A 24,772-nucleotide genomic window follows, 5' to 3' on the forward strand; every position below is an offset into this window, starting at 1 on the left:
GTCTACAAGAGCTAGTTCCAGGACAGGCTCCAAAACCACAGAGAAACCCTGTCTCGAAAAACCATATATATATTCCTGGAGGTTAAGTGCTGGAGTTGTGAGCTAAGCCCAGGAGCAGCCTGGCACTCCATCCTCATCTAGTGGGTTTATCTACAGAGAGTGTGGTGATCATTAAATTCATCTGGGAAAAACCCTGCACACTCAAGACCCAATTTTAAAGGAATAAATCTCGAGAAAGCTGAAGTGACTGGCCCCAGAAGCAAAGAAACAGTTTCCTGATTGCCTGATTCAATGTAGCCATGTTTTTGAGACTACAGGTGAGGCCCACCAGTCCTTCACCAAGGTGGTGACTGTGAGAACTAAGTAGTAGAGAGATCGTCTGAGGGAGGAAGGATGTGGATGCTAGCTTCTGCTCAATTCCTGGCGAAAACACAACAGCCCGGCTCAGGGTTTGCACAACAGTGTTTTCTCATGTTATCCCTGCTTCTCTGTGGAGTAGACATCACTTCTGTGTGCACAAACACGTGATGCCCCTTTCCAGGGGGCACACACTGGGTAGGTACCAAAGCTACAATTTAACCTCAAGTTTCTTTCTTTGTTTTTTCTTCTCTCCCTGCTTCTCTCCTTTCCTTCCTTTCTTTTTCTTTCTTCCTTTCTTCCCTTTTTTCTCTTTCTTCCTTTTCTTTCTTCCTTCCTTTCTAATTCTCTTTTTTCTTCTTTCTTTCTTGAGACAGTGCCTTATTAAGCCACTTTGGCTGCCTTGAAACATGCTCTATAAACTCACAGAGATATGTTTGCTCTGACTACCAAGTTCTGGCATTAAAGGTGGGTGCCACCATGCCCAACTAAACCTTAGGTCTTTAAACTCTCCTCATTATTCCCCTCCCACAATGAAATTTGCCCCTGCTTTGGGAATTTACAAACAAATGTTTTCCCTCATGGCAAACCTCTTCTAAAACTTGGTATCCAGGAAATAACCTCTCACACTTATTTGCTTTTTTTCCCCAGTCTTATTCTGTATCACCCACAAGCACTGTCCCTAGAAGGCTGGAAGAGAAGGCTACATTAGTGGTCTAACTACTGCAATCCCAACAGCCATTTGTTTCCCCAGGCATAGTGGTTTCCTTTTGGATTCCTTTAAACCCAAATATTGGGCCAAGTCAATGCTCAGAGCATTCTCATCATCATCAGGAAGGAAATAACGATCGACACACTCATTGATTAAGCAGCTCTAGGGAACGCTTACTATGCTCCTTGCTGCCACTGCTTGCGTTGGAGTAGATATAGGGCCGATTAAGAAATGCTTCCTCTCCTTCAAGGAACTTACCACATTGGCTGGTTCCCACTTTCGCCATCTGGGACAGACCTAGTGAGATGGAGGAGACTTACTGGGCTTGGCCTGGTGCGACCGTGCTGCAGTTTGCATTCTTGTGACACGGGTTGTTTGATTCACAGACATTGATCATGCTGCACCCCACTCCGGGTACAAAGTTGTGGTAATGCTCTCTGCACTCGCAGTGAGACTTTGGGACGTAGGGAGAGAAGAGAAATTGGACTCTGGTTAGTTTCATCAGCTGCTATTATTCTTTAAGCTCTGTGTAATATTCTCCCACACAAGCTAACAGTAAACGGGACTGAAGTGTGAGCTTCCCCAAAACCCTTGTCAAAGTTTCCCGAAATTTAAGTCTTGGTTTTATAACTTTCCTGTTAGAAAGCTCATAACTGCTGTTTGTAAAGTTCGGATTTTTAGTTTTATTGTTTCCTGAACCTTAACCCCTGCCCCCACAATTCCCTTTAGACAGTTTGCAGGTCAATAGAGGCTGTCATTCAGATGGGAGGCAAGATTCCTCTAGAACACTGGTTTGCAGTGGAGGAGGAGACCTGGACGATCTCTAGAGAAACTTTTACTGTCTTGAGAAGATAATGGGCATATTAGAACCAAGATGCTGCTATGCACCTTATCCAACAAAGAATGCTGCAATTCAAAATATGCACAACACCAGGATAAAAAGTCTGAGGCGATGCAATGTCCTGCTTCTGTGCAATCCTCCACATGGACATGATGGGCGGGCGTGGCCACAGTCAGCATCCACTAAATACTTGATGGACATGTTTTACGGGGGGCAGGTCTCTTTCCACTGTTCTCCCTCAGTAGGGTAGGTTCTCCAGGCAGGGGCAATTTTTTTTAAGTCACTTAAGGTCATAACATAATTCAGAGGGATGGTGTCTCACCCTGGATACCCTCAGTCCCTACAACCTGCCAGTGCTACTGACTCTTGCTCAGTTCCCATCCTTTTGGGCTCCCAGGGCCTCCCTTAATCTAAAAAGATAATTCCGAGATCAGAGAATTGAAGGGGGATGTTGAATGATCCATATAACTTCGGTTAAACTAATCTAGTCTAATTTTGAATTCTATTCACATCCTGTCCAGTGGTTTGGGTGAATGGGGCTCCTTTCTCTATTTCTGAACACACGCATCAGTGTGGTGGTATTTTGGTTTTGCTTTAACAAATAAAGCTTGCCTGAAGATCAGAGTATGGAGCTAGTCACACTAGTTAGTCACAGAAGCCAGGCAGTGGTGGCACACCTTTAGTCCCAGCCCTCGGGAGACAGAGGCAGGCAGATCGCTGTAAATTCAAGGCCACCCTGGGCTACATGAAATTGATCAGTCTCAAAAAGAAACAGAATCAGGGTGGGTGATGGCTCAAACCTTTAACCCCAGTACCTGGGAGTCATACGCCTTTAATCCCAACACTAGGGAGGAGGAGACAAGTGGCTGGGTGGAGAGAGGAATAAAGGCAGGAGGAGACAGGAGATCAAGGCGTTCAGTCTGAGCATTCAGCCTGAAGACTCAGTAGAGATAAGAACTCCTGGCTGACTGCTCTGCTTCTCTGATCTTTCATCATAACCCCGCTAATTGACTCTAGGTTTTTGTCATTAAGAGCAATTGGAAATCGCACTGCACATAAATTCCATGTGTTCTTAGCTCACCTGTCCAGGTCCATCGTATCTGCACACCGTAGACTTTGTAGGGCAGTTTCCAAAGTCTGTTTGGCAGGGGTCTACCGGAAGACACACTTGGCCATCCCCGTGGTAACCTTTTCGGCATGAGCAATGGTGCCGATTTGGTCCCAGGTAGGTACAACTCGCGTGAGGGTGGCAGACGCTTTTTAAACATGGGTTGATGGCTTGAGAGACAACGAGACAATAAGAGGTGGATAGTTAGCGCTCTCAGAGGTGGAGGAGCGAGAAATGCGCCGCCAGGGAATGGTGGCTCAAATGTGTCATAGGCACAAAGGCAGTTGGGCCGTGTTCAGGAGGAAATGCAGACTTCAGTCCCATTTGACCACCCCGCTCCACCAAACGGATCACACGGGAACATCAGGGACTGTAACCGTGAATGCTGTGCTGATGGCTGATGTCATCTCTGTGTGTGCTTGGTTATAGAGGTAGCGTTGGCCAAGCTTTGAAGACCACCAAGCTTTCGGCTGGAGCTCTGTGTATCTCTCTCCGAACTATACAGAAACACAGAGCGGGTTCCTACTCACGCTTGCAGTGTTGGCCGTCGCCTTGGTAACTGGGAAGGCATTTGCATTTGAGTTTGGTTTCATCTTGGCTGGAAGGTGAACATCTGGAGTTCTCTGGGCAGAGCAGGGCCGCACACTCAGGGATGGCTGCGTAAGAAAGCGACAGAAGTTCTCCCATTAGTAGGATAAGGCAGTTTGTTTGCATGTTTGTTTTGACATGGGACCTCTTGTGACTCAGACTGTGCAAACTTGCTATGTAGTCATATTTTTTGAATTAGGGTCTCTCACTGAACTCGGAGCTAGGCGCTAGGCTTGTAGCCAGGAAGCCCCAGTTATCCTCCTGTCGTCGGGTCCCCCAGTGCCGGAATTCTATGTGACAAGCCACACCCAACTCTGGGCGTTTGAAGTCACAAGCCACACCCAACTCTGGGCGTTTGAAGTCACAAGCCACACCCAACTCTGGGCGTTTGAAGTCACAAGCCACACCCAACTCTGGGCGTTTGAAGTCACAAGCCACACCCAACTCTGGGCGTTTGAAGTCAGGTCCTCAATGCTTACACAGCAAGGTCTCTGATCCATGGAGCTGCCTCCCCACCTCTGGAACTTACTTTTAACCCCAACAACCACTAACAGGGTGGCTGGGCAAAGATACTATGTCATGTAAAAAAATGTAGCGTAACCTATGAAATTATGAACAAAGCCAGGCTAGCAGGTCTTACGGCATGGGTCAGGTATGTGTTTCCACTCTCCTTGTTTCTCCCAATAATTTAAATAATCCCGAAGTACTCATGGCTTCGATGTGGCTCCCTGGTACATGGCCTGAGGACCATTATGTTAAACACTTGAAGTTTTTTTGTGTTTATTTCATATAGAAGTTGGCATTAACTAGTGTAGGATGTAGCAAAATTTATTCATCCAAGTTCAACATTTAGATTATTTCCAGCTTGTTTTTTCTTACAAATGCTATGCTCTGGATTTATTGGTGCATGCGTTCTTATCTACCCATTCTCAGAATCCCCCCTTCAAGGTAAACTCATAAAAGTTGAGCCACAGCGCTCCTTCCCCAGCTGGCAGGAATCCATGCCTTCCCTGACATTCCTCTCTGCCCACAGATGGTCATAATCCACGTGCAAACTGAGAAATAGAATGGGCAAGAAATCAAAACTGAACAAAAGCACGCTCCAGAGTGGCCATCCAACTTCAGTCTGAAGTGAATTTGACAGTATTCTTCCTTGGGAGGTTTTCTGGGAGGGCCATCTGCTCCCAGATCTACTGGGCCGTCGGGTGGGGCTTGGAAGGAGGCTGGTCGAGGTTACAGAGGGCCCATGGGAATCCCTGGTTTGCAGGGCTGTCTCCTCTGCAGAGAATTCCAGTGTAGAATTCCAAACTTTTCTAACCTTTTTGTTCCCTAGGAGACTAAAACTCAGATGATACGCCGACTGAGCCTAGTGTCACAGGCTAAATTTTTTTCTTTTAAACATCTGGGCTCCAATTCATCCTGTGTAAACCGCTTTGCCATAGGGCTGTAGTAGGCCTGGGATGGGGTGTGAAAGGCCGGGTGAAAGGATTTCGCCTTTCTAGAGAGAATTAAGTTTTGCCAGTAGAGGGCGCTGGCGCGATAGTGTAGCAGGCAGGCATAGCTCTGGGACGCGGGGCAAAGGGTTCAGTGTGGCGCCTCTGTCATATTTGCCCTTGCGGCAGCTAACAGTCCTCAGTGGGATGTCTGCCCAGGCAGTGCACCCAGAATGCACCCTCCCTCCTTAATGCTGCATCCTTGGCATGGACCCAGTGCTCACTTTCCCACACCCCTCCCCACAGAGACACTGAACATTCTAGGTGAACCTGCCCCCTGCACCCTGACACACCAGCTTCTCTCACCAGGTCCCTAGAGGGCTGCCCGTGACTGTCAGGAGACTGTGGACCAATGCTGACCTGGGCAAAACAGCCAATTTCTCTGCCTTCCGTGTCTGCCGCCCTACCGTGTCTAACAAGGCACGGGGATGGCCGCCTCCTTCCAGGTCCTTCCTTAGGACTCCAGGCGCCCTAGAGTTCTCTGCGGTTTCTTCCGTCAGTGTCCTGGTCTCCCACCATCTCCCCTTGTTTATCTCTCCCCTGCTCTTCATCTTCTAACTGGACCCGGCGTCATAGACTGTTTAAATAATTTCCCACGGATCCCAGCGCTTTGAACCCCCATGCTATCTGCCATTCTGGTGCCCTTGGGTAAGTCACATAGGAAACTGTTCTGTTGCCTGTGGCTGTTCATGTGTTTCTGTAACTGAGAGCTTACTTTGTCTCCTTTATGGACTAACTTACCGGGATAGCCCCTCTTGGCCCCCCAGCCTGAATATTTCCCTCCATACTCCCTTCCCGGTTTGATGCCTCCTGCTCAGCCTTCCCACAGCACAGCTCTGACCACAACACCCTCCCCCCTTTTCTCTTCTCTTTAGCTTTTCTTCTTTCTTTTTTTTTCACGTTTGCTTAATATTTGGTCTCCTCTTACAAAACATTTGGCAATCCGCCCCCCCCCCCCACCCAGGTGGAACACCCTTATCTCTTTGGTCTGGGGCAGCAGTGAGGAACCACAGTCACTTACGCTTGTCACACCTGGGTCCCCTGTATGCAGAGAAGCACTCACAGGTCCCGTCACCGTTGAGCCCGCTGTTGCACACACCGTGGACACAGCTGCACACTGTAGGCATAAGATGGGGCGGGGTCATAACTCGCAGAGATGGCTCCTAAGGACCCAGGAAGGGTCACGGTCTCAGGCAGCCCTTCCGAGACTCTGTACAACGAGGTGGAGGAACCTTCCAGAGAGGCACAGTTTGAATCTTGGCTTTGTCTCTCTTTTATTCAAGTAGGAATTTTCAGTGAATGAGGTAGACCATAGCGCCTGTACTAACACTGTTAAGAAAGGAAATGGATCTTCAAGCATGGTTTTCTTCCCTACTGTTGGCTTTGCCTTTGGATACCCCTACTGCAGGACTTGGAGTCTTGGTATGAAGAGAAGAGCTCCTCCTGTTGGCATCTGATATCTCTGTAAGCAAATCTTACTTCTTGAAAGACAAGGGGCAATGCAAGGGTCAGAAAAGAAAAGTAACCCATTAGGGCCCGGAATGACTGTGTCCTGTCTTCTGCTCAAAATAGATGGCTTCTCAGCCCACTGAGAGGTCATGGATGATCAAGGAAGGGGCTTCAACAGAAACTGTCAACGCTCCAGTGCCCAGCTGGTGGCTCATCTGTTACACAGTTTACTCTCCAGTCAGCTCCCCCAATACTGAAACCAAGACGCCCACGAAGCCCATTATATGAGGTTTCTGTTGTTACTGTGACAAGCCATGGGGGGGGGGAGGAGCCTGAAACAGTCCAAGCTCACTTGATAGTTCTGGAGGTTGGAAGTACGATCAGATTAAAATCAACATTGCGGAAAGGGTGTGTTTCTTCTGGAATCTTCTATTTCCTTTCCTAGATTCTAGACAAATCCCACGTTTGTTTCCAGGCTCATGACCCCTTTCTTCACTTCCAGGTGAACTAAGTCCTTCTCACACTTTTGTCTCTATGGTTACCTCCTCCATGCCCCCCTTAACTGGACTGCACCCACCTGTCCATCAACAATCTTGTTACACCAAACCGACTGGTTAGCAGCCCTGACCCCTCCACAACCCTAATTGTCCTCTGTCATGTAACTTAATATGCTCACAGCTTCCAGGATTAGGACATGGCTCTTTGTGGGGTAGGGGTCATTGCTCTGCCTACTGTACATGTTTTTGATGCAGGTGAATACATTTCATATAAGCTCAAATGAGTCCCAATTACAAAGAGGTACGTGCTTAACGACAGAAAAAAAAATATTAGAAACTCAGGAGCTACTAAGTTTAAAGTTTTCTGAACACCAAAAATTGCACCAAATCCTTCATGTTTTATGTCCGCATCTCCGTCCTTGACATCCTGTTCACAGTCTAACTGGTCCTGTCCTTTACCAGGTCCTTCCCAAGCTTTGTGTAGACGGTTGCAGTAGCATTACGCGGCACTGTCCCCAGTTTGCTGCCAGTCCATCCGCCACTGCATTTTACATGTTTGATTTCTAGGTGTACAGGATGAATCTGGTTTGTTCCTTTCCTTCTTTCACGATTAGCCAGTAAACTACCGTGCTGAGAACACTGTGCTAGTCACGTGGTCTTCCGTCACCTCGGCTCCTTTACCCAGTAAATAACATCAGCTCCCAGAGGTGCAGAGGAGATCGCGGGTGGGAAACCTCTTTTTAGACTGTCGGGCACACAGTAAGGGCTGATTTAGGGGTTACACAGAGAGAGCAGGTTTTGCGCTGGGTTCCCGACAAGGCACTGAGTATCTCTGGTGCTGGCGGCAGAGATGAGAGCCACTGGCGGATGTAACTCTGAATCACAACAGCCTGGTAAAGGAGCATCCTGGCAGCAGGGAAAAGTCGGCGTTAAAAATAGATGATCCCGCCGGGCGGTGGTGGCACACGCCTTTAAGCCCAGCACTCAGGAGGCAGAGGCAGGCGGATCTCTGTGAGTTCGAGACCAGCCTGGTCTACAAGAGCTAGTTCTGGGACAGGCACCAAAGCTACAGAGAAACCCTGTCTCGAAAAGATGATCCCTGGTAGAGCTGCTCCACTTTCAGGCAGGAGTGCCCCCTCCTGGGACCAACACCCCAGTGGGTGAGACCACACCGGCATCCAGAGGAGTTTGCGAGCTCCTTGGGCCTTGTGTTGGGGCATCGCCAGTTGCCATGGTTACCCATTCCTCCTCCCACCTAACATGTGCTTCCATGGGACACAGTAAGAGCCTGGCTGTGTTGTCACCCCTAGGGGGTAGATAACAGTCCTGGAGCCAGAGCTCCGCCAGGGTCTATAGCCTGGGCTTCAATCCTTTCACCTGTGACCTTTGGAAATTGTGCTTCTGGGTCAGGATAGTGTCACTGCGGTCACTCAGTCATTCATTCATTCTCACACTTATTTGTTCACGAGGCTGACAAGAGCTGTGTCCCCTGCAGTCAATCCTATAGAAGCTGCCGGAGAGAAAAATTCAATGGAGTCTTGCCTTCGACAAGCTCACGGGTCAGAATGAGGATGCCTTCTCTCCGCAGCCAGCGAAATATGTTGTAGGACATGCCAAAGAACTTACGGGGCTGAAGTATTTATGCGTTTATGGATTTTCTTGCAAACAATTTCCGAGATGTGCCATATAACCCTGTGATCCCCCTCCTGGGTGAATTCCTAGACTCCATGTCCTACCCTAGAGACACTTGCTCAGCCATGTTTATTGCAGCTCCATTCCCAGAGCTAGGGACGTGGAACCAACCTAGCTGTCCATCAACATAAGACTGTGCTATGAAAGTGTGGTACATATACACTTTCTGCCTCCCAAGCTGTGGGCTGCACCAACCTTCTCTCAACTAACACTCCACTTGCGTGATCTTTGTTACAGCAACGGAAAACTAAGACAATCAGTATCTTAAAACAACACAAATCCATACATCCTTGGAGGCCAGAAATAACCCCTATTAAAAACTGAAGTAACCCTCCCCGGGGACTTGAAACCCTCACAATGCATTAAACGGACAAAATTCAGACCTACCTGAGGAACAATTGGGCCCAAACACGTTGTCAGCCGCACAGGTTTCACAGGCCGTCCCACGAAAGCCGGCCTGCAAAATACAGGTGGATGACATCAGACTCAAGGCCATCCCGAGGAACTCCTATGCTAGCCAGAAAGACCCTGCACAGCCCACTGACGGTCTGGCCTGCATTTGCCTCTCTAATATGTCTTTCCCCTGGGCCTTTCTTTCCTCAGGCCGCTTGAGGTCTTCGTGTATTTCCAGCTCTGTTTTTGTTTTCTAAATTTTCTTTTGCTAAAGGTCTAGAGCCCTAGAGAAGAAGGCCGCCAGCCCAACAGCCTGTTCACCATCTTACCCAAGGGTGGCACCAAAACCCTTCCAGGTCTGTTCTGAAGGGAGATGAGCTCAGTCCCCTTTAGAAGGAGTTGTGTTTAATTCTCCCTCAGTTTGAGATTCACAAGTCAATTGTGTTAGATAAAGAAATCCTTCAAAAGCCACAAGCCCGTGGTGGGCCCTGGGTAGCCTAGCAGCTAACAGTAGCAAGATGTGACAATTTTGTACCCATAGATGGATTCATAAGATAGTTTTGCAGATGTGACCTCATGTGTCCTCAAAGGAGGTTCTTCCGTGGGTCATTGCTCGGGTTGACAGGCAGATGTAAAGGTGAGAGGCCGCCTTGTTTCACATTGCAAATTCAATTTATTAACACTGTTTACTCTCAGGGACTTCTATTGTGGGCTGTAATAGAGGTGGATTAAAGGTAGGAAGGGGGAGGCAGCATGTCAGGGGTGGAGCAGCTCTCTGAACTTACTCGGCAGGAGCAGCTTCCAGTTCCTTCCATGCCTTCATTGCAAGTGCCTCTGCCATTGCATGGTGACTCTGCTCCTCCTGGGCATTCTAGAATCATCAGACAGATGAGATTCCTTCATTCATTCCAGACTGGGTAAATAAAGGCATGCTGCAAAGGCATGCACCTACGGGCACGTGCCACTTAGTGTGTTAGTTACCGGGGACAAACACACACACACACACACACACACACACAACAAAAAAACAACTGAAGATCCTGTTGATCTGATCCCAAGCTGGAAGCCAGCTGGACCTACATAGTGAGTTCAAGGTCATCATGAATCACGCAGCAAAATTTCGTTCTTCTAAAAACTGAGACCGGCCCCTGGCTTCCAATCTCTCTAAGTCATCTCTTTTTTCCCTGTGAGTTTCTGTCACACTGCAATACAGCTAAGATGGCCCTCACCAGAGCCGAGCCCCTGCAGCCCGATGCCTCAACTCCAGATCTGTCAGCTTCTCTTTTTTATACAGTTAGGCTGCCTCCGGGGCTTTGTTCTAGAAACAAAACCAGACGGCCACATAGGGGCAGGACACAAATATCCAGACCACAGAAGCAGTTCTTAAGTGACTTCTAAAGATAGAGAAAGGCTGTTCTCTGTAAGATGCTAATGACTCTCTCAGGAAGTTACTGCGATGGACCCTCATCGAGCAACCAGATGGGCCAGGACCATGACACAGGTGGCAGAAATGTTTGCACCGTGAGGGGAAGAGAAGCTGTTTGGTCCATGTGACACTGACAGTCACTTTTGAGAATGAGATGTTGGTATATTAGTGTCACCTCTATCCCTTGAAGAAAAACTGAAAGAAAGGAAGTGAGGGAGGAAGAAGAGAAGGAAGGAAGGAAAGAGAAGAGAGAGAAAAGGCTTGTCTAGGTGTTCAGCCACTGGTAATGTGAGAGACTGGTAGAAAGAGCCTGGGCCTGGCCACTGGAATCTTCTGAACTGGGATCCCAGCCGAGCTTTGCTGACCACGCCCTCTCTCCCCTCAGCATAGCTGGCGTCTGGCTCTGAGGTTCCGGTCCACGCTGTTCCCCTCAGCATAGCTCGCGTCTGGCTCTGAGGTTCCGGTCCACGCTGTTCCCCTCAGCATAGCTGGCGTCTGGCTCTGAGGTTCCGGTCCACGCTGTTGCCCTCAGCATAGCTGGCGTCTGGCTCTGAGGTTCCGGTCCACGCTGTTCCCCTCAGTGTAGCGTCTGGCTCTGAGGTAAAGTTCCACGCTGTTCCCCTCAGCGTAGTGTCTGGCTCTGAGATTCATTTCCACGCTGTTCCCCTCAGCATAGCTCGCGTCTGGCTCTGAGATTCATTTCCACGCTGTTCCCCTCAGCGTAGCTCGCGTCTGGCTCTGAGGTTCCGTTCCACGCTGTTCCCCTCAGCGTAGCTCGCGTCTGGCTCTGAGGTAAAGTTCCACGCTATTCCCCTCAGCACATCTGGCTCTGAGATTCATTTCCACGCTGTTCCCCTCAGCGTAGCTCGCGTCTGGCTCTGAGATTCATTTCCACGCTGTTCCCCTCAGCATAGCTCGCGTCTGGCTCTGAGATTCATTTCCACGCTGTTCCCCTCAGCGTAGCTCGCGTCTGTCTCTGAGGTTCAGTTCCACGCTGTTCCCCTCAGCGTAGCTCGCGTCTGGCTCTGAGGTAAAGTTCCACGCTATTCCCCTCAGCACATCTGGCTCTGAGGTTCAGTTCCACGCTGTTCCCCTCAGCATAGCTCGCGTCTGGCTCTGAGGTTCGGTTCCACCCTGTTCCCCTCAGCGTAGCTCGAGTCTGGCTCTGAGGTTCCGGTCCACGCTGTTCCCCTCAGCATAGCTCGCGTCTGGCTCTGAGGTTCAGTTCCACCCAGTTCCCCTCAGCATAGCTGTCTGGCTCTGAGGTTCCGTTCCACGCTGTTCCCCCGGCAGAGTGCTCTTGGGACTGGAAAGCTAGGTTACAGTAATGCAAACCTCTAAGATTCCAAGTGGATACTCTGATATTTTCTTTCTTTAGGGTTGTCATGGTAACAGTTAACAATGCTCAGGAAAAAAAAATCGAGGAAAGGAAAAGATAAGTGAGGGGGTGCGTAAACGTGTCTCCGTCGGGAGGGGAGAGTTTGGGGCCTCAACTGAGGCTGCTGCTCTGCAGGTCAGCTGAGCACTGGCTGAGGGCGGCCTGTGCCCGCAGCTCCCCCTACTGGGTATTTTCAGGATTTATTTGCTAAAGCTATTAACCTTTGCCTGAAGAAGACCAACTGGAGGTGAAGACGGAGAGGAGAGAGGCACAGAGATTTCTTAAGCTGGTACCACGAAAACCCTCGGGGCATGTGTGTGTATCCACTTTAGGCTTTTTCTAAAATGCATAAGGTCTCTCCTGGTCTGGGATAAGTCCATGTACCCCTGACATGGCTAAGGATGCCAGGGCTTCATCAGAGGCAAAATCTGCAAAGAAAACTTAAAAAAATACAAGTATAGGATCTGGTGAAGTAAGTGCTGGCCGCCAAGCCTGTGCCCAAGTTTAATTTCTGGAACCTACGTGGTGGAGAGAGAAAACGGATTCCTTAAAGGTGTTCTCTGAGTCCCATGTGTTCACTGTGATTCACCACACACACACACACCTCCCCACAATACACATATACACCCCTCCACAAGCACATATTCACACATTCACACACATATACATACACATGTACACATAAACACATACCCCCCACATATATATCCCCCCCACCTCTAAGAAACATAAAAGATACAAGTTTATCAAACACCAAACCAAAGTAAAATTTACAATATTTGAAGTCAATAAAAGCTAGGCATGAGTAATGAAGAGAAAAACTAGTTAATTAAAACCAACAGAAAGGATGCACGTGTTAGACAAAAACCGAGAAAATGACAATTCTATGCCGTATGTTCAAGAGGGACAGAAAGGAAAAGTGTGTTAGGGAGAGACATAAATAAAACCCGAGCCGAAAGTTTCCAGGCAAAAGCACAGCCTTTGAGTCAAATCCTCTCCAGTTCATGGTTACTCGAACGCTGACAACAAAATGTGTGACCTACAGACAGACAGTAAAGACAAAAATGAAACAGAGAAAATACTGGTCACAGCAAGGGAACATGAATGAGCTGCCTGCGATACTACATCCAGGGGAAAGGAGAAAAGACGTGGAAATTTTAAGTCCGCATTTCCCAGACATAATGGAGATGCTAACATCCAGTTCTCAGCACACAAAAAACCTCGAGCAAAGTCCACGCAATGAAACTCTCACACCGCCACAGAACTCCTTAAAATCCATGATAGGGGAACATCTTATAAACAGTCAAAGGCAACGTGTGGATAAAAGAGTCGTTACCATGACAACGACTTCTGTGTGCTGGACACGCTTCCACCTAGAGGACGGTGGAATATTTATGTTTAAAACACAGAAACACTGTTGCCAATCTACCATACCACTTAAAACAACAGTATCTGTAAGAACAAAGGCACGACAGGAACTTTTTTTTCAATTATACAAAAGCTGAAAGAGAAACGTCATTAACTGGCCAGGAAGAAGCGAACTGTCAGCAGACAGAGATCTAGAGCCACACAAAGGGATGGAAGATGCCGGAAGGTGCCATTATGAGCTTAGGTGTAAAATCACCTCCCGGGTATTCTAAGCCATTTGAAGAAGGCCAGACTGTTGGTGCCGTGCTGGGGGGCTCTGGCACACTGCGGGAAGGGGCAGAAAACCAGAGCAGCAAGCCTGGGATTCAGAGCCGGAAGTGTGATGCTGTGGAGGCCTGGGCACAGGGTGGCGTCGTATGAAGGCAGACAGCAAAAAATGAACGGCGTTTTTATACATACCTAGAAGCAAATGCTTAACTCCCCTAAATAAACAGTACAGCAAGTACATCAATAAAGAAGATGAAGCAGGATTATAGGAGATAATCAGAAGGACGACAAAGGAGACAAAGCAACAGAGTGCACACAGCATAAAGCACAGGAAGTAGTGGATGCAAGTCTGCTGGATTACGTGAAAATGTCTGAACACCTTAGCTGTAGGGTGTGGGCTACCACACTAGATGACAACTGAAGAACTGGACCTGGGAGGTGACTCGGTGGAAGAAGCCCTCACCTCGAAGAGTGAGGACTGGAGTTCAGATCCTTTGAACCCGTACACAAGGCAGACAGAGACAGCGACCTCAGGGCAAACTGGCTGGCTAGACTATCTGCATTGGTGATGTCTAGATTAATGGAGATGCTCTGCCTCAGTGGTGGGGAGCAACTGAGGGAGACTCCCAACATCTCCATCTCCACATAGCTGTGATCACCCATGCAGACACCAGTGCAGACCACACACATGCACACACACACACAGACACAGACACACACACACACACACACACACACTAGGGGGAAAGAAAGGTAAGTTTTTTAAAAAAAAGATTAAGTGAATACATCCTGCTAGGGAAAAATTTTACTTTAAGTAAATTATGGCTGCAGAATCCATGAGAAAAATGTGCCTTAGAATGAATGTGTGCCTCAATGTCAGGCTAGGAGAAGGTAACCAGTGTTCTCGTAAGTGACTGATCTTTCTTCAGTGAACATGGTGTCTTTTTCTGTAGTTTATACCACTGGCCTGGAAACAGTTCTCAGAGTTAGAAATGTTGTTTATGTATTTATTGTACTGTATAGGGCCAGTTCCAGGGCCCTGTTCACACTGGACACACACTCTACCATCTAAGCTACACTCTTCTCCCAACATGTGTATATTTAAACATTTCCTACCTTTGGTCTCTGTATCTCTGCATGTTAAGTGCTGTGATATCACTGTGCCTGAATGTGAGTGTCTGGAAAAAATTCAGTGTTTAGTCAACCATTTAGCAAATCAGAACTGTGCCAGCCAGGAGCCAAATGTAGTTTTTAAAAGGGTTTGTTTATTCATCTGCTTATGTTTGATGATGTTTCTGATATCTATCATCTACCTATCACTATCTGTGTTCATTCAATCAATCGACCTACTTATATACTTATCATCTATCTATCCATCAATCAATCATCTATCTATATCTATCTACTATCTGTCTACATTTGTCATCTATCTATCATCTATTTATCTATCTATCATCTATCTATCTATCTATCTATCTATCTATCTATCTATCTATCTATCATCTATCTACCTGTCATCAGGCATCTGTGTAGTTATTTATCATTTATTGTGATCTCTCTTTCTCATCTATCCATCTACATTTTTGGCACCAAGGTGGAACTCAGGCCCTTGTATATGCTAGGAAGCCCTCTGACACTGATCCACACTCCCAGTCCTTGCCTTCTGTTTATTATTATTATGGTTCTTATTCTCCTTCTAGATCCTGAACATTGCATGCACTATCCCCGCAGACACCATGGAGTGGTTATTCTTATCATTTTATCTAAAAGGAAACTGAGGCACAGAGGGGTCAGATAACAAAGCCACATCTGTGAGCTTTCCAGAGGACTCTGGCTGGTTCTGACTTCAGCCTGTGATGCAGCCTTTGATGACTTCTCTGCATGGTTGTTTATGACCTTTCTCTAGTTTACGGGTTTTTCCGAATCACTGACTCAGCCAATCGATTCATATAATGCTTGTTGTGTGCTTAGTGTGGCTTTCTCGGCTGGTAATGGTTTATCTTTGTGTTTTCAGGAGAAAGTAAAATAAGGTTTAGCCAGGACAGAAGGGACCGGTAAGGCTCACTTCTAGAGGAGACTCAGCCAGGGTTGGTCTTTAAGGAGTGGTCTTCCATTGCTCAGGCCATTGACCTTCCGGATGTTTGCCTTCAGCTGTGCTGGGTATGAAGGCCAGGTGGAAATGTTTGTCCCCTAGGGGCTTTCCTAAAGCCCCAGCATCAACCACTCTGCAGGAAATGAGACATTTTTCTCTGTAGGAACTACTTTTTTCCTGATCCAGCTTATGGCTCACTAGTTTGAACACTTGTTAGGTAATGTGTCCCCCACAGATTCGGTGTCAAATCCCTTACTTCGGTGTGATAGTGCCAGGGGGCGGGGCCTTTTGGAAGTGATTAGGCAGGCAACAGGGTATGGGGCAGGATCTTCAAGGTCATGACCTCCTCTCCTGGGATCCTTGTACAGCTGATTCCTCACACGTTTGTGTCAGTCTCTCTTGCTCACCTGTGATGTACAGGGTTGTGGACTATGGCATACGTGACCTGAGGCCTAACCTATGTGTGACTATGAGCAGCATACAGTAGGTGATCAATAAATGCTTGCTTTTGATGGGTTGGCCAATCCTGAAAGGAGCTTTGGAAAAAAGGTGGCTGGAATATGGGGGTATAGAAAGCCCTCATTTGATAGCCTGCGTGGGATCTTTCAATGACACATGAAAACTACTTATTAAAGCAAAAGCAAGCATTTATTTCCTGTATCTGAAATCATTCCGCGTCACCTGGGGGCCCCACTGAGAATGCGGATAGCAAAATCGGTGTTCTCAGCAATCCTGCCTGAGAGAGCAGGCGTAGAATTCGCTTCAGGGGCACATTTGTGGTGTCTTGTGGGGCTGAAGTAGCTGATGAGACAATTTTAGGTCATTATCACGGTTCTCTTCGGTCACTGCTGGTGGGTGGCCTCTGGGTCAAGGCTTTTATTGTAAACTGTCAGCAAACCACCAGCTGGGCTGTTGCCTTAAAATAAGATAATGCCTTTCCTGCCCAGCAAGAGACAGGGACCTCCTTGGAGCCTTATCTCCTAAGGGGTTGTTGAGCCCAGGAGGCTTTAGCTCGCTGTGCAGCAGTAGCTGAAGACATGTCCTATATTCCAAACATCACGCTAGCTGGAACTGTCTGCCTGGAAAACGGACACCGGCAAGTTCCTCGTGTGAACTCAGCATTATTTATCCGCAGAGCTTATACAATTTGGCAGAAGAGGACGGCTCCTGACCCATAGATCTGTTAAGTCTTTGCACAGTGTGTGGTGCCTAGCAAGGTCTATGGAATGAGAAGGGAACTGGGGAGTGTAAACAACAGGGCAAAAACTGGTCCCATGGAATATCACAATGCTGAGCTGGAGAGAGAAAAACTGAAATCCTTTCTCCTTTGGGGGCTGAAGAGATGGCTCCATGGCTAAGAGTGCTTACTGCTTCTGCAGAGGACCTGGGCTCTGTTCCCAGAACCCTTACCTGGGTGCTCACAACCATCTGTAACTCAGTTCCGGGGGAGGGGGGACCAACACCCTCTTCTGGCCTCTGTGGACATCAACATGCATGTGGTGTGCGTAAATTCTAACAGATGAACACACACACACATACAACACATATAACAGACAAACACACATACACATACAACTAACCAAATCTTGAAGAGGCCCTTTCTCTTTGAAGTGGATTGCTAGGATCACAACCAGGCTTTGATGTGTGTGACTCCTCTGCCTACATTCAGGTTCTGCTACTTGAGCAGTCATGACTAAATTTTTAAGAAGGGTGGGCTCCATGTCAGGTAAGATATTAGCTACTCAGTGCCAAACACGGTGGTGCATGTCTGTAAGCTGACCAGCCTGGAGGTGGAGGCGTGAAGATTGCCTGGACTTCAAGGCCAGCCTGGGCTACACAGTGAGGGCTAGGATAGCCTGAGCTACAGAGCGAGATTCTTTTCAAATGTGATTAAGTTTCCTAGTTAAAAATATGATTCTCTATACATATGTCTGGAAAAGTGGCAGCAATTTTAATTAGGGCGAATCAGATAGAATTGAAATAAAAGCGTCTTCTCTGTTAGGAAGCTATTTTTCCCCTCGGCGAGAATGCATGCCTTATTCTTATTTTTAGAAGATGATGGGTAATTTGGTTTTATTTTCCCCTACTTTGCTTTTGGTGTTTTCTGAGTTTGCAGGACTGATCAGTTATCTCCAGAACCAGACATGATAGAAGCACTTCTCACAGTTAGCCAGAGATGCTGCGGATGGATGTGGATGTGCTTGTTGTCACACCGTAAAGGAAGCGGGAACCCCATCTGCCTCCAATGCAAGGTCACAGGGGTGGGGGGTGGGGGTGGGAGCATGCTTCCTCAGACTAGAGGGATGGACCTGTGTCAGCAGTCCCGAACTGGCCTTGTCCTTGTGGAAGTGTAAAGCGATAGTTAAGATCAGGCCTGCCATGGTCACAAGTGGGCATGGTAAAGCAGGCGGTAAAGGAAAGGAATTATCTTCTTCCTGAGCTGAGGGAAGGAAGGAAGCCTTTTGTGACACTTGGCATGTTTGGGACATGAAGATAAAGGGAAGTACCCTTTGGCCTCACTAGTGAACAACAGAATTGATGATAGGCATCCATTTTCATGTTTCGCCTCTCTGGCCATGGACCTGCTCTCAGAGGAAATGCCTGAGCATTCACAAAAGAATTTTAGCATTCACAAAAGAATTTTTATTTATGTATTTATTTATTTATTTAGCACTGTTGATCCTGGTGGAGAACCCTGCCATATTTGCTAGCACATGGCATAGCATGATAACTGCTGAGGATCTGAGTCCTGCTTGCAGCTCATGTTGTAGAGGATGCCAACAGTGAATACAAGGGTTCAGAGATTGGCACCATTTTATTTATTTTAAATATGCATTTAAATATTCTCTCACGTAGCCCGGATATAGCCTGCCATCTTCCCATTGCACATGCTGTACCAACTTTCCTGGTCCATCGCAGACAAGGTTTGTTCTTGTCCACTCCATGTCCAGTCAATAATGACCGCTTTAGTTCTTATGAGGCAGAAAGACAAAAGTGAATATAAACGCTCTTCCTGGTCTATCAGGAAGGCGATGAGAAGTGGATACATGGTTATGTTTGGCACCAAAAGCTATCCTCGAACTCTGAAAGTGTGGGAAGTACCGTTAAGATAACTGTCTTTAGCACTTGCAGCTAATACGTTAGCGTTCCGGAAGTACGCAGTGCCACAGGCGGGTCTGATGCTGGCTATAACTGCAACTTGGCATAGTTTAGATTACCCTGGGAAGAGAGGGACAGAATGGGGGACTGTCCACGTCAACATGGCCTTTGTGCTTGTCTGTTGGGAGAGGGGGGATTTTCTGAAGTTAATCAGTGTGGGAAGAGCTGGCACCCTGTGGGTGACACTATCCAGTAGGCATAGGCAGGGGATCCCGAACTGTCTAAGACGGGGGTTGGGTCGGGGGGGGGCACTAAAGCTGAACACAAGCAAGCGAGCGCATACAGAGCTCGCTCTTCCTGCTCCTGATTGCATATTTGATTAACTATTCGAGTTCCTGCCTTGACTTCCCCACAATGATGGGTGTAATCTGGAATTTTAAGATAAAGTAAACTCCTTTCTCCCCCAGGTTTCTCTTTGTTAGAGTATTTCGCCATGGGAATAGAAATGAAATCAGAATACAGAGCAAGGCTGGAATAGAGCAACTCATAGAATGGCTGGGATGTCTAAACCCCAAAGTTTTATCTTTCTAGGGAAAGAAACACACTCCAGGCGTTGACTAGGGAAGGTGGGAAAAACAAGAGCGGAGTCAGAGACACCCCAGTTCCTCTTCCCTCTTCTTTCCAGAACAGGCTCTGTTTTAGGTAGAGGACAAGATGGAAACATAGGAGCCTTTGGGAGCTGTTGTATCACTTAGCATCCTCAGACTGCTTTCCTGTATTAACCAGTATCCCCTGTCCAGGGACGGCACTGCCCATAGCAGGCTGGACCCTCTCACTTAAATTATCAACCAAGGAAATTCCCCATAGACTTGCCTATAATAGGCTGATCTGTGGAAGGCATCTTCTCAATTGAGTGCCACTCTTTCCAGATAGCTCTAGCTTGTATCAAACTGATGAACAAAATCAACCAATCAACCAACCAATCAAAACACCCCAACGGTATGCTTATGATTTCATATAACCCCATACACAGTTATCTTTACGCAGTTTCTCACACTAGGTCTTTTAACATCAACATTATAGTTTTTGATATATAAAATCTTTGAATGTAAAATTTTAGAATGCTTCATGGCTGCTTTTGGTCATGGATAAAGACAATGGCAACATTCTTTGAGATGCTGTGATGAAGCTTCTTCTTAAAAAAAGTTATGTTTGGTGTCATAACTGTCCAATGCTCTTTCCTCGAACATTGCCTTTTCATATATGAACATATATACATATGTGTTATATCTATGAATAAACATATGATCTCCATGATACATGTGTGTATGATATATGCATGTTTTTCCAATTGTATCTTTTTATGACTTATAAAAGATCTTTATTTTCTTTTGTTCTTTCATTGCCTCCTTTTCTCTTTGGAGACAGGGTCTTGTTTATATCTTAGGTTGGTGTAAAATTTGTTTTGCAGCCCAGGTCAGCCTTGAAATCATGATTCTCTTGCCTCAGTCTCTGGAGTACTGGAATTCTAGGAATAAGCTAGTAGGCTTGGTTCCAAGGGATTATTTGAAGAGAGCTCACTAACTGTAGCAAGCAGATTCCTGCCTAAAAGCTGATGGGGAAAGAGAGATTCTCTACATGTCTCGAAAATCATACACATTCTTCTTTCTCTGGCCTTTCTTCCAGTCATATTTCCATGAACTGGAGAAGCAAGTTTCAAAATCCGAAGATGGTGTCACTTACCCATGCAGTCTGGGCCCCAGTGGCCTGGGCAGCATTGAGGTTGTAGGTAGTCCTTCCTACATATATGTTGGCATCCAGGGACAGACAGAGAGTATGCATTGATCTCAATCGAATACCTTGGAGAATTAGCAAGCACATGCATCAGTTAACCCACGAATTCCCTGAGTGAGAGCATGTTTTTCACGACTCTCCTCTCCTATTAAGAGCCTACCAAAGTTCAAGGTTAAAATTACTGGCTTCTTACAAAGAATGTTTTGTACTCTTCTGATAAGGGTCAAGAAGAGCACTTGGTTGTATGCACCACAGCTACAATTATTACTACCACACACACACATACACACACACACATCACACGTGCATGCTTGCACATGTGTGCACACCAAGATTTTTCATGGATGCTGCTCATTTTAGAGTGGAAGACTGGCCTGTCGTTCATTTATGCCAGAACAAACAAACAAACAAAAAACTCGATTGGCTCTTTTGTTTTATTTTACTTTGTATTTTTGATGTTTTAAGGAATCACTTTATAGAGGTGTAATTAACATACAAATGCTGAACCTTTTTAATGCATACAATTCAATGAGCTTAAAGGTCAGAACACCTGCAACACGTGACGTCAGCACTTAGAGGTCAGGACACCTGCAATTCCATGACATCAGCACTTAGAGATCAGCACACCTGCCAAATCATGACATCACCACTTAGAGGTGAACACACCTGCCACACCATGATGTCAGCACTTAGAGTTCAGGACACCTGCAGTCCCATGATGTCAAGCTCCCCGAAGGCACACCTATTACTTCCATTCATCTTCCTGCATCCTCTCTTTCTCTTTGACAAGAACACTAACCCACAATCCCCCATCTTTGCAAACAGTACCCACACAGTTCCAAGTTGACATTGTTGTCTCTATTGATAACTCTGGTTTTATAGCATGATGTGATCACACTAGGCAGACATGAATGTAAAACATTGTTGTATAACAATGCCAAGGTTTCATTTCATTTGTGCTAAAAAACAGTAATTTATCATTCTTGAATTAAAAATGAACTCCTTAGACTGGAAAATGGCTCGGTGGGTAAAGTGTCTACCATGCAAACATGAGGAACTGGGTCTGGATGTCCTGAACCCACATAACAAGCGGGGCACCGTGGTGCCCTATATCATAGTGCTGGGGGAATTGGAGACCAGAGGCTTCCTAGAGTTCGGTGGGCAGCTATCCCAGCTGAATCAGTGAGCTCCAGCTTCTGTGAGGGACCTTGTCTCAACATGCAAGATGGACAGCGATTGACCAACTCGTGAATGTCAACTTCTGTCCTCACAAATGACTAAACACACACACACTCATACACAGACACACACACTCAAACCACACAAATATTCACAAACATGTACATGTGCATATAACACATAAATTAAAAATTTAACTCATTGAACAATGCCTAATTTCTAAGTTGGTTAGCTGAGTAAATTATGGTTGCCGCCAGGCGGTGGTGGTGCACGCCTTTAATCCCAGCACTTGGGAGGCAGAGGCAGGCGGATCTCTGGGAGTTCAAGGCCAGCCTGGTCTACAAGAGCTAGTTCCAGGACAAGGCACCAAAGCTACAGAGAAACCCTGTCTCGAAAAACCAAAAAAAAAAAAAAAAAAAAAATTATGGTTGCCTTTGAGCCTCCTGGCTACACCTGTTAGCACAGACCCACTTGTCCCCTTCTGAGAGGACCGGCCTTGAATTATGAGAGTTCTGGATCAGAAGTGACTTTCAGGAATGTAATACAGACAATCCAACAATGCTAACTTTTTCTATTTTCTATCTTATACCTTTGGGTTCTAGTTAGCATCAGGCTTCACAGCTTATTAGCAAAATAAATACCAGACCCAGGGCTTAAGAAATTTATTTTGCTTTTGAGACAGGATCTTGATATGTAGGTAGCTAAGGCAACCTACAGTTGTTCAAATTAGAATCATCTATCTATCTATCTATCTATCTATCTATCTATCTATCTATCTATCTATCAATCATCTATCAATCTGTCTATCTATTATCTCTCCACCTCTCTCTATCTCTCTAACTCTCTATCATCTATCTGTCTGTCTGTCTGTCTGTCTTTGGTGTGTGAGTGTGTGTGGTATGTATGTTGCGTGCACACAAGTGTGTAGGTATGCTCATGAATTGAGGCCAGGACAGGATGTCAGGTGCTTTCCTCTGTCACTTTCCACCTTGTCCCCTTGAGAGAGGGTCTCTCACTGGCCTGAAAACTTGCCATTTGGACTAGGCTGCCAGACCAGTCCAGGGACCCATCTTTCTCCGACTTTCAATGCTAGCTCACAGGTACCTGTAGCTAGACTTGGTTTTTTAAGTGGGTGCTGGGGGTTTGACCCCAGCTTCTCATGCTCGCGTGTCAACTGAGCCATCTCCCAGTTCTAGAACCATTTCCAAATGAATCTAGACTCCAACAAAAAATAGAAGGGCAAGAAGAGTGTGTATGTACAGTACAATTTTGTATTTAAACGTGAGTCAATCATCATAAAGATTCAGACTCAAGTCCATAGATTATGAGTTACCTAAATTGGGCTCAGTATAGTCTTAGAGTAAGAGAGAAATCCTGGAGCTACTCTGCAGTGTGTAAGACAGAATGTTCCAATTGGGAGTCACAATTCTTAGGGTACCAAAACACAGACATGGTTATCTTCTCATAATGAGTACCTGCAATCTCGAACCCCGAGAGAGTCATTGGTAATCTTGACGTAACCATCTGGACACTTGGCTGCAAAATTAGCTGAGCAGGCTTGGCACTCCGTCCTGATCGTTAGAAAAGACTTCTTATCACATCTTTTCGCCTGTGCAAATGCAGCAAAGAACACCGGTTCCTGTTATCAGAGCCTTGTGAAGTACCTGGCATGACTACTTGTCTACCTGTTTCATCTCACTACAGTCAGGGGTGGCGATGAGGTGACTGGCATCAACTGGCTTTGTAGTGTGTGATTCCACAGGGCATGCATTCTACTTGAATTCTGGAGTGTCAGCACCTAGGCTTTGATCAGCCTTTAGGGACTTGCTTCTTAACTGAAGGATTCGGAACCTTTGCAAAAACTTAGTTACAAGAGAGAGCTTGAAAAACCAAGACGTCTCGAAGTTGAGAATTGCTTGGGCAGATGGTTTTCTTTAAAATGCTCCAGAAGTTGACTTGCTAAGAGGTGTAAATTGTAAACAATAATTTTGTATTTTGCAGCAACGGGCTCTTAGTTCATCAGAAACTAATTTCCCTGCTGTTTGGCTATACCTAAAATTCACCCTGGTGGGACCCTTTTCTTCCACGGACCCAGGCTAAACAGAACACTGACATGACTTATCTGGCATGAGTGCTGGGATCAGTGATCAGGGAGCAATGTTTGTCATGGCTGAGTGTGTGGACGCGGTACAGCTTGGGCTAAACATATGCACCATGCCTCGTCTGGAACCTGGAGCCCTACTAGGCAGTGGAATATCACTGCTCATGCTTACCAAAACGAGGAACCTGAGCTCTCTTGCAGAGGACCCGTTTCAAGGGAGCTAACGTGACAGTGGGTTATTCAAGACCAGTTGTTCAGAGATCGGTTGTCTTCAAGGACGCTATTTCTGATTATTGCTTCCCCAGGAATATCTGCTGTGGGCTAGCGCTGTACTGAGGGCTATGGGCGGCGGTTTCTGTTCTAGAGAGATCTGTAGCTTTTAGATTTCAATACAATCAGAAAGCAGGGAGCATGAGAGCATGGATGTTTCGTTTATCACTATGCCTGAGCCCTCAGAATGTTGACAGGACACATAGCTGTGATGCTCAGCAAACATGTGTTGATTAAATTAACCCACTGGGGACATCAGACAGGCACATTAGGAGCAGCTCTTTGATGACATGATGTGGTCCAGCATTAACTGCTTACTGAATGATACAGGTAGACTTTGGTCCCCTGTTGCTCCTGGTGTTAGAGATGACCCTCCTGGATAGAGCTCCCTACCATTCAAGCTTCCTTAATCTCTCTATCAAATTTAGTCTACTAAACCTCAGAGCCCAAGGTGGAGTCTGGATCCAGTTCTGCATCTAGCGAAGTATGCAGCCTCGAGTGAGCTCTCACTCTTTGTCGTTAGCTGTTTAAGGGGGGCATTAGCTGGCTCTCTGAGACATGCCAGACGCAAGCTGCCTGGCCCAGTGCCCGGATGAACATAGTGATAGACTACAGCTCCTGAAGCTGTTTTCTGTCCGTCCTCAGAGTCTGGCGGTCTGGCCTCACAG

The 24,772-nt window shown here is 46.6% G+C and overlaps 1 protein-coding gene across 1 annotated transcript in view; it reads right to left on the reverse strand.

Annotated features, from left to right (window-relative positions):
* Positions 1-24,772, reverse strand: part of Stab2 (stabilin 2) — a 149,014-nt gene that overhangs the window by 113,456 nt on the left and 10,786 nt on the right. Inside the window, exons 4-11 of the mRNA XM_057757406.1 lie at positions 23,209-23,342; positions 20,504-20,619; positions 9,916-10,001; positions 9,125-9,194; positions 6,121-6,216; positions 3,549-3,674; positions 2,992-3,188; positions 1,390-1,523 (exon numbers count right to left, since the gene is read on the reverse strand). Coding sequence (XP_057613389.1) covers positions 1,390-1,523; positions 2,992-3,188; positions 3,549-3,674; positions 6,121-6,216; positions 9,125-9,194; positions 9,916-10,001; positions 20,504-20,619; positions 23,209-23,342 — 959 coding nt within the window. The remainder of the gene's footprint in view (positions 1-1,389; positions 1,524-2,991; positions 3,189-3,548; positions 3,675-6,120; positions 6,217-9,124; positions 9,195-9,915; positions 10,002-20,503; positions 20,620-23,208; positions 23,343-24,772) is intronic.

This window comes from Chionomys nivalis, chromosome 25 (genome assembly GCF_950005125.1).
Source record: "Chionomys nivalis chromosome 25, mChiNiv1.1, whole genome shotgun sequence".
Lineage (NCBI taxonomy): Eukaryota > Metazoa > Chordata > Mammalia > Rodentia > Cricetidae > Chionomys > Chionomys nivalis.